Genomic DNA, 10,502 nt, shown 5'->3' on the forward strand with positions numbered 1-10,502 from the left:
TACTTTTCCCACTTCCTTCCCCTCATTCTCATTTCTATCACTCCTTCTATTCTACTCCTTCCTGCATTCTGGGCTTTTTATTTGGGCAAATGTTGCTCTTTTATCTTAAATAGTTACAGTAAGAAATGAGTGCTTTCCTGGTATCATTCCCAGATCTTTTGGTAGATTCTTTGGCTGATATCTGTTTTGTTCCAGGTTTAAAGGGTAACATACCTCAGGTGCTCCCCTAGTTTCTACTGGACTAGGATGGGTGACCTTTTCAGGTTTTTGAGTTTTGTTCCATATTTCCCCCCCATTCTATACAGGGTACACAGCTGTAAAGCCTTTTAGAGTAGTCAGGAGCAGTAGTTGGGTACCATCTACTTCTGATCTCAGGGCCATCCAAGTGGATGTTTCCATTATCCATTAGTGCTTTGGATTAATGGTTTCTGCGCATCTTTACTTTTTCTCCTGTTCTTAGTTCCAGACATGGAGAGACCAACAGTTACAACTTAGATGACTACTGGTAAGACCCCAGTTGCTGCTCAACAAAGAAAGATGTCGACTACTGTCTTGATGGACTATGTCATGTCAGCTGGCCTTGATACTCCCATAGACTATGGTCCCAAGCTCCAGACCAGCAACTCATTCCCTTAGGGTATTCAGTTACAAAGCAATGCCCGCACTGATCTCATTGGGTCAGACACATCTGGATGTATTAATGGTACCTATAAATCTGTTTTAAAATTCAGATCTTTGAAAATATTGACCATACCTTCAAAAAAATCAAAATCTTGTAAGTCATCAGGTAGTCTTGGCAAGACGTCTGAAAAGTCCTCCTGATTCAATTCCAAGTCGTGTGGAATGTCAGTGATCTCATTGGCAATGTCATCCGGCAACTCATCAGCACTCAGCTCTGGTGTGGACGGGCTCCTGAGAAAGAGGACAACATTGGTCCCTCCACTGACCGTTACCCGTCACTCCACAACTATATCCCCAAGCCAGGTTCATGTAATGTGAAGAAAAGCTAATGCCACTTGATGTTTTTCAAATTAAATACAAACATGGAAATTGAACTCAAAACAACTGTCTTTTCCCCTACTTTCAGAGAGGGAAATTTGAAAGTAGATTCATGACCAAACAGTCACATACTGATGGACTATTTATTTACAGTAAGAGAAGCCAATCACTACTAGATAATGTTTTCTTCAAGTAAAAGAAATAAATACAATTCTGTATAGTTTGTTGTTGTGCCTTCTTTTTAATAGAATGTGTTTAATATAATGGTTTCTTTTTAATATAACATGTTAGCATTCAAATTTAGAAAAAAACAATAATTATTTTTAAAAAATTCCTAATACTATCATAAAAGGGAAATTCTTAGAAGAAACAGCTATAGTCATCTGGTGAAAAAATATTTATTCCTGATGAGATTAATAATAGTAACAAAGAGAGATCTGGTGGCCGAATGACAAGAAGCTACACTGCAATCCCAGAGGTACGTGGTTCGAGTCCACCAGATGCTCTGCTGGGGAAGGAGGGGCAGTCTCCTTCTGTACCAGTCAGATCAGATTTGACAATACACACATAAAAAAATAACTAAAAAAATTAAAATAAATAATAGTACAAAAAGTTAATATGCATCATTAGATTTTTGTTACATTATTCCTATTGAAATATATATGGAATTCCTCTTAAAAAAATAAGATTAAGCCACCAATTTCAGCATTTATTATCTTTACTATAGTAAAAACCATTTATTTATTTATTTTTATGTAACCCAGTCAAATATTTGGTAAAATGGGTAAGAAGAAAAAAAAGAAACCCAAAACCCCACTGTAAAAATTAGCTCTGATGGTGTCTCATGATGGTGCCCATTGTGCTAAGAAATTAAAAATTGAAAAAAGTTCTGAATTAATATACTCGGGACTTCTATAGCCTATCTCTAATATAAAGGAACCAAGCAAAGACAGATGTTTGGCAAACAATCAAGAAGTAAAGAAAGAGTCAACAGTGCCCCATCACTGACCGGATGTGAGAGGCCTCCACTGGCAGTGAGACGCTGGTGGGCATGCTGAGGTTCCCTTGGGGCACTGCAGGGGGAATGGGTTTTTGGGGTCGACGAGGTCCACGCCGTCTTTTCTTCTTGTGTTTTTTGGTAAGTGCAGGAGGCTTGGTTTTTTTCCTGGGTTTCCTCTGCTGCTGGTGCTGAACTTTACGAGAGCTGTCTCCTCTCAAGAAATTATCCTTCAAAGCAAAGCAAAGTGTATTCTTACACTAACATTTTGGGGAAACGTAATAAAAAAAATTCTTGTGTAAGATATACTTAACTCCTATGTAATGCCTAAAATAGACTCTATAACTATCAAACAAAATCTTTAATTGCAGTTAATTCAGTAGTGAGTCCACTTGATATTTAGATACTCTTGATAGGCACATTAAAAAGTAAAAAAAGAATTCATTTTAGTTTGCCTCTTTAATAAACTTATCCCAATGTAAGAAATATGTGTTCAAACACACATAAATGTAGCATAGAAAAAACTGTGCTTCAACAATGATAAAAGTACCCTCTATGGGTGCAAAATGGAGAATTTATAAGAAAAATAACAGGACTATAAAAGTTAAGCCTGACTGACATTTGGTTAAAAAGGGGAAAGAAATATAATAAAAGTAAGCAGTAAACAAATTTGGGCCCAGAGAGCATGTCTGACTTTTAATTTTGTGTTAAGGTTTTTAAAGTCTTTTTGGTATTTGGGAGTCATTTTTTATCAGAAGAGTATCAAGATTTGACATTTCTTTTAAGATGGTAACACTCAGCATCAACCTACAAAATAAGATGTAAAATGCTAATGTCAATGCAACAAGGACTGGAAGGGATGGACTCTCTCAGGACTGTTGTTGTTAGGTGTTACTGAGTTGTGTATGACTCATCGTGATCCTGTAAACAGCCAAGATGAACCCTACCCTATGCTGCGCCATCCTCATCATCTCTGACACACTTGAGCCCATTGCTGAAGTCACTGTGCCAATTCGTTTTCCAAGCATGATGCCCCTTCCGAGGAACAGCCTCATGTCCAGAGTATGAAAGACAAAGCTTTTTCATCTTTACTTCCAAGGAGCACTCTGGCTGCACGTTCTCCGAGACACAGCTGTTTGTTCTCATGGGATATTTAGTACTCTTCTCTAACACCACAACAGAATGGTATGTCTCTATCTTTACTTTACAGGTAAGTAAAGGTAACATAAACCTTTTGCCTCAGTGACTTACAGATACCTAAAATTTGTACTACATTCTACTATGGATCAGAACTATCTGATCAGAAGTTTGTCATCTAGCAGAAATAGAAGTAAACTACTATCAGACATATGAAAGAAAACGTGGCCTTACCATTTTTTTGGCATGTTCTTCACACAGGGGTGTCTGGTGTGTAATGTCAAAAACTGGCACAGAGCACTGTTGCCCATCTGCAAACTTGGCCGTGCAACTGGAGAAGAGCTGCTGAGAGCGGTTCAAGAGGATATCTGTTTGGTTTTTTAAGTTAGTAACAAAATACACTGAAATGGAACCTCCACGTAATTGTCCAATTTCTATGTAAGATTAACTTCTTCCCTTACTTAAATGATACTCATCAAGCATACATTAAACATATAATTACAAAAGACTCAAGTACAAATTTGGCTTTTTCTTTTTCTTTTTTTAATTTTTTTATTTATTTATGTGTGTACCGTCATATTGGATCTGACTGGTACAGGAGGCGATTGTTCCTCCCTCTTCAGCAGAGCATCTGGTGGATTTGAACTGCGCACCTCTGGGATTGCAGTACAGTTTCCTGCCACTAGGCCACCAGAGCTTGCCAAATTTGGCTTTTTCATTTCACATATTTAATCCCAACCTTTCAAATGAACAAGAATACTTTTAGACCAAAACATAAAGATAATTTTAAAAAATTATCTGTATAACTACTGAACTTGGAACATCAATTTTATTTCTACTAATTTATACTTTCAACCTCTACATGTGCACTTTTGTTTTATATCTGTAATGAAATTACTTCCCTGTTTTCCTGCTATGCTTTTTTATAGTTAAGGTTATTTTAAAAATCATCACTACCCAGAAAGTGCTGCTGACAAAGTGGCAAAAGCACAACATCAACAGAAAGGAGTGTAAAAGTAAGAGAGCGAGTAAAGAAAAAGAATTACAGTCATCATGCTGTTGTCTTAGGTGCCACGGAGTCAAGCAGGACTCATACTGACCCTATAAACAACCATTCTGAACCCTGTCCTATCCTGTGCCTTCCTCACAAACCTACTGATATAAAAAATATGTTCCTTTCTCTGATGCATAGCAAGTAACTGCAAAGACCAAGTCCTGGATCGCGGGGCACCTCCGCCTCCAGACTGGCACTGCTGCTCCTCAGCACTCTAGAGAGGTCCCTGACAGCAGACTGTCTCAATGAAACTCGTCTTTTGATTTCCTGACTACTCGTGCAAACACTCAATTTTAAATGTTTAATAATAGTTCAGGTCCCTAAGAGAAAGTTTTCCTTAAATAATTTTTTAAAAAATTCTTTCCTAAAATACATTCTTTTCTAGTCCGTGATATTTGTTACACAATTGTCCTTTACTCACTTCAAATCAGCACTATATTCATTACAAATAATAAAATTATTCTATAACAAAAGTGGAATATAAAACCATGTAACCTTTCTGGAAGACCAAAAACAATTTTTGAATGAGAGTTTTTTTCTAATCAGTGAATATCATAACTATTTTTATAAGCTATCTGGAACCACCTTGGATATCAGGGTCCTGATATGTAAGCTATTTTACTGAAATAACATGCTAATTGCTCTGAATGTTGCTATTTTTATGTGATTTTAAAATAAGGAATTGCAGTAAGTAGAAAAAATTATGCAGAGGACTTCATAAAAATTATAAACTATATCAGAATTTCAAAGTCATTTACTTATAAAAGAAATACGAAGTCCCATGCTAGTTAATACTTTTGCAATGCACACCCAATTCAGCTCAGAGGATACGTTGGAAACAATGTCTGGTGAATGGAAGGGCTTTGTTCGTGCAGGGTTCACCCTTCACGGTTCCACTACATGCTGCTGGCTCCGTATCTCTCAACGTGGTCTGCCTTATGCTGCGGAGGATAAAAAGCAAAATGAATTTTTTTAAAAAAATTTGGGCAAGAACCCAAACCAATTTTAAACATTTTGTCATCTTTGTGTTAATTCCTATATTTAACCATCTATAATATAATGCCTATGTGTATAATGAATACATTCATTAAATAAAACACATATAAGTAAAAGAAAGCTGGTACCACAAGGAACAATTCCAGTTATTTCTCTGATCTTCTGACAAAGTAAACTATACATTATAAAGATTTCAAATATGTCAAACCTAGTTTGTTTTTAAGTAACAGTTTGATTTCTTTTACTTCACTCTGAGGTGGCGGCAAAAGTGATGAAGAATTTAAGAAAAGAATTGGCTAGACCTGGTTCTCAATCTCAGAACCATCTATTATTAGCTCTTTGACTTGAGTTATTTAGCCTCAACGAAGACACACCTTCCTCACCTATAAAGGGAAGATCAAAAGGATATTTCTGGCTCACAAGGCTGCTGCGAAGAGCAAAAGATCTAACACATCTCAGACACTCATTACGCAGGACACAGAATGTAAACAGTCAGTGGTCACCAGCACCAAGATTACCATCACTAGTACAACTTGGTCACCTCATGCGGCTCAACAGTAAGCCTGCAAAAACCCATGGTAGACAGGTACTGAGCCACTGAAATGACTGATCACTCTCATCGTCCAAAGTGCACTCACTCTGAACACAGTTCTTACAAACTCATATATATACACCACTCTGTATTTCATTATTTATATGTCGCCTACATTTTACAGACTTAATATTTAAATACTACTTTTTCATTTTATGAGGATGCATAAACACAGCTAAAAGAGAAAATCAGAATGAAAAAATATCTTTCCCACCAATGTGCCCTGATTTGTCAATTCCCTCTCTACATTAGTGTTCATTTTATTAATGATCTTATTAGTTACTTTACATATCACGCACAACATATAAGTTATCATGTAAGGCAGTAAGTTACCAATCATAACGAAAAAGAAATTATTAAATAATTATCAGTGATGGACTTTTATTACCCGGCAATGTTATATATCATTATTTTATATGACCTTTGTCTTGGTAAATGCTTTGAACAAACAGTAAATGTATTCAACATAGAGTAGATGTTCATTTGTATATTTATTTTCAATCTTTCAACACTGGAAATTAAGAAGAAAAAAAAAGATACTGCTCTTAACTCATGGAAACGTCTGTGTAGTGTGGGAGATGGACACCAACATGAATGATAATCATACAATGAAGCAGAGTATAGGGCACTACACACGTATGTATGTAACACGGGAACCTAACAAAGGCAAGGGAATCAAGGAACGTATCTCTGAGAAAAATATATGTGTTATAGCTGAGACCTGTAAGATGCTCTAGAACAGACAATGCCCTTCCTGCTGAGGATGAGGACAAGCTCTGAGAGAAAGAAGCCACGAGGGGCTACAGTCATATTGTCAAGTGCATAAGACACAGAGCGCAGTTTCTACCAACTCTAAATGCAGTATGGATCAGAAAGCTCTTCCTATTGATTTTTGGATATTGATCTTATATCCTGCTACTCTACTAAATTGGCCTATTAACTCTTAACAGTTTGTTGGTTTGTTGTTTTGTGGTTTTTTTTGTTGTTGTTGTTGGAACAGAAAACTCTTAAGGACATATGTTTGTGAGACACACAATTGAAGGTTAGGATTCTTTTAAATTAATGAAAATAAAAATATGTAGGTATACACTATAATCAACAGCCACAAAATTATTTTCATTTCCTATTTCAATGTGCTTTCCATGCAAATAACTCTTTAGTTTAGGAAGACTTAAAATACATAGACTAAGACTATAATATAGCTTCATCATCTGTAGCTAACAACTACTACTATCTTAACATATAAATGAAACGTCTCAATTTTTTCCTATTCATATATGATGAAAGTCATCCTTTGAAAACATAAGTAAAAAGTGTGAAATAATAAACTCAATAAAGAAGCAATAAGCCTTCCAAATTTGAAAATTATTTCCTCCATGAAGGGAGGACGCATTATAAAAATAAATATTACTTTAAATATTGTGGTTAGGTGCCATAGTTAACCATAACCTATAGCATCTCTATGAACAACAAATCTAAACTGTATGAAATTTCAAAGCATTGCCGTATTTTTTTAAACATAAACATACATCTCAAATCCTTCACTGAATAAATTCTATTCAAACCCCAGCAAAATCAAAGCATTGCTTTAATTCACGGCCAGTTTATGGCAGTGTTATTTTGCCACCTGTGAGGAACTTTGAGTAACAAAACCATAACCCAGTGCTTTGATGTTTGGGGATTAAGATGCCCCTCTCCTGTTGTGTCAGAAAACAGACCGAGACAAGCTCCTTAGAAGCAGGGGAGTGAGGGTGGCTCTAACCTGGTTTGACTACACGCAGCTCTCTGCAGTTCCTGTATTAACTGGCCCGTACATTCCGGCTCTCTGCTGGCCGCCTGCAGCAAGGCTTTCCTAAATGTGTGCCGGCATTTCTTTTGACGCGATTCTGCTCGTTCCAGGCGGCAGAGGTGCTTGTATTTCTGCTGAAAGTAAGTGCAAAGTTGGGTCACCCTGGAGCTCCTACTCTCCGTTTCGTCATCATCTGACCTGGAAAGAGCAGAGAGAGAAACGAAAACAGGGTGAGAAAGGGTAGTTGGTTGCACAGGTTTAAATGCTTGTGGCATGTGAGGACAGAGTTAACAAATTATAGTAACAGAATTCCAACAGAGCTGAAAATAAGCCAGGCAGCAGAGACGATCCAATGCTTTAAGAAGCTTAACCACTTGAGCATGTCATAATTAGACACTGAATGCATCAGCGTCTTCTGAACTTTGAGTGATGACGGACTCCTGGGTGGGAGGGAAAAGAATTCTTTACCTTCAATTACTAAAATGCCCAAGGAAACAACATGGCCCTTGTGGGGAAACACTCAGTATAATCTCATAAAATATCGGTCAATTTGCCAAAGAGTGCAGCGAATTCCAACAGGACACTACCAAAGAGCTCTTCCTTTGGATGTACTGGTTTTATTTTATTGCTAAGCATTAAGAATTTTGATTGTAGAAATGCTACAGTAAATTAAAACAAAAGAAAACATAACAAAAATCCAAAAACAACTCTAGGCACATCTCTCGGACCAGTTACACTGGGCTTTCACCTCCACATTAACATTGCTTGACTGGTATTTGCTGCTGGGGTGCTATGTTGAAAAGGACGCTGTGAGTCTAGCAGGTTTAACAAGAAAGAGTGTCCTGGTTAGTGAGCAATGTCTACGACGAGTGGGGCTTAAGAGCTCTTTTTATGAACCAAGTGTGATCTATAAGTTTTATGTTAGGAATATGAACAATATATTTGAAAACTTGACTCTGTTCCTTCATCTCCTCTCCTATCATAAGTAAGTAACCATGTATTTGATACCATTGACAATACATCCTATCTTACTAATCTGTAAATTATTACTTGGTTTTCCCTTCCTTGAATAAGTGGGAATATTCCTCTTTCCTTCAGAATAGCCCACAGCAGGCAACTCTGTAACCTTATGTTTACAATCTCTTCTGAGAAACATGCTCCCTTTAGTATAGTCACCACGGTTTCTATTACAGATTTAAAGATGTTTTGTTTAACTAGTATTTAATATTTCTTGTGAAGAGGAAACAACTGTGGTGGCACAGACCGCAGGGAGTTATTACTAACCCAAAGCCCATCCCTTTCTGGTAGTTAAAATTCACCAAAGGCTCCACAGGAGAAACATGGACCAGTTCTTCCTGTATGGTTTACAACATGGAAAATCCAGTGAAGGGTCAGTCAGGAGACGATTCTGACTTGGCAGTAATAACTTCAGGCAGAGAAGACACAAATTTCAAGGAGCTTACAAAGCAATTTAGTCATAACAAACAGATTTCCAAAGTTATACATTCTAAGGTGGAACTACTGTTCTCTGTCAAGGGAAAAGAGGAAAGAAAATCAAAGACACTTGGAAGCAACTCTTGCAAAGATTACTGGACCCCATCCTCTGTGAACCCGAGACCAGGTACTTAACTACCACTACTGACTCTTCGAAATGAACTGCCTTTGAAGATCCTGGACAGAGTAGGGGTAAAAAAACTCGGAGCAAAACTCAAAATAAGGTGCCCAGGTTTACTGTCAGGTAGAAAATGGCAGAACCCTTGAGAAGAGGGTCTTTTGTCAATTTTGTGACTCAATTTTTAGTTAAACAATGGACAGTGATGGCAGACACAAGGGAATTACACACTCCTTAGACTAGTCAGAGATCAAAACAGTAACATTTGCCCAAAGTCAAAAGTCCAAAGGCGGGGAGGGTTAGGAGAGATGGAAACAGGAATACAGGAAGTAAACGGGATGAGTGAGCATGGGAATTATAACCAGTGATATGAAATAAAACATGTATGAACTGTTAGGCGGGGGGGGGGGCGCGGGAGAAAAGTTCAACATTATAAAACAAGGCAGAAGTAAAAACTAAACTTGTATGTGAAGTTGTCAGGCTAAGGATCCAAGTATCAGAACACATGTTAATACAATGTGGGAGGCTCTCAAAAGTCCTATTCTAGATCTATTTAACCAGAGTATCCATGTGGGGTTGAGGAATTTTCACTTCAAATTGTTGACTGAAGCACGTCAGAACCTGCACTGAGAGTCCTAGTCCATTGAGCCTCCTAGTCAAGCCAGCAGTGGCCTGGTGGCGCAGTGATCAGATAGCAGGTCTGTTGGCCACAATGGCGGCAGTTCTAACCCACTAAGTGCTCAGCGGTAAGGTGGTCACTGGGAAGAAGCAGTTACACTGGGGGAGTTACAAACACTGCCATACTGAAGTCACTGGGAAGTCTGCCAGGGTTATGAGGAAGGTTTTTGTAAAGGAGGTAACAATATAACTGAACTTTGAAGAAAATGTACAATTTAGTAACAAACATCAAGAAACCTGACATGAATCAAATAATATAAGTAACAATTCAGAGATGGGCAAGATGGGAATAGCAGGCCTAATGTGGCTGGCTAAGTGGTAGGTTACATAAACTTTCTAAATCTAAAGATCAGGTTAAAAAGTTTAGCCCTTATTCCAATGGCAATGAAGAAATTCGGCAGATTCGAAGAAAATAGGTATCAATAAGAGAGTTATGCATGTGAAAGCTTGTATTGACAACAGTCACATAATAAATGATGTTAAGAGATAGAACACTTAAAAAATTGATCACTCAAAACAACTATGAGATATCATCTCACCCCAGTCAAAATAGCAAAATTTAACAGAACAGCAAGCAACAAATGCTGGCGAGGTTGTGGAGAAACTGGAACCCTGATTCACTTGTTGGTGGGAGTGTAAAATGGTGCA

At 37.5% G+C, this 10,502-nt stretch overlaps 1 protein-coding gene across 1 annotated transcript in view; it reads right to left on the reverse strand.

Annotated features, from left to right (window-relative positions):
- Positions 1-10,502, reverse strand: part of INO80D (INO80 complex subunit D) — a 39,153-nt gene that overhangs the window by 2,807 nt on the left and 25,844 nt on the right. Inside the window, exons 5-9 of the mRNA XM_006889117.1 lie at positions 7,538-7,762; positions 5,019-5,128; positions 3,368-3,501; positions 2,009-2,226; positions 755-912 (exon numbers count right to left, since the gene is read on the reverse strand). Of these exons, the coding sequence (XP_006889179.1) occupies positions 755-912; positions 2,009-2,226; positions 3,368-3,501; positions 5,019-5,128; positions 7,538-7,762 (845 nt within the window). The remainder of the gene's footprint in view (positions 1-754; positions 913-2,008; positions 2,227-3,367; positions 3,502-5,018; positions 5,129-7,537; positions 7,763-10,502) is intronic.

Source organism: Elephantulus edwardii, unplaced genomic scaffold, assembly GCF_000299155.1.
Source record: "Elephantulus edwardii isolate Elephantulus edwardi_28Jun2011 unplaced genomic scaffold, EleEdw1.0 scaffold00075, whole genome shotgun sequence".
Taxonomy (NCBI): domain Eukaryota; kingdom Metazoa; phylum Chordata; class Mammalia; order Macroscelidea; family Macroscelididae; genus Elephantulus; species Elephantulus edwardii.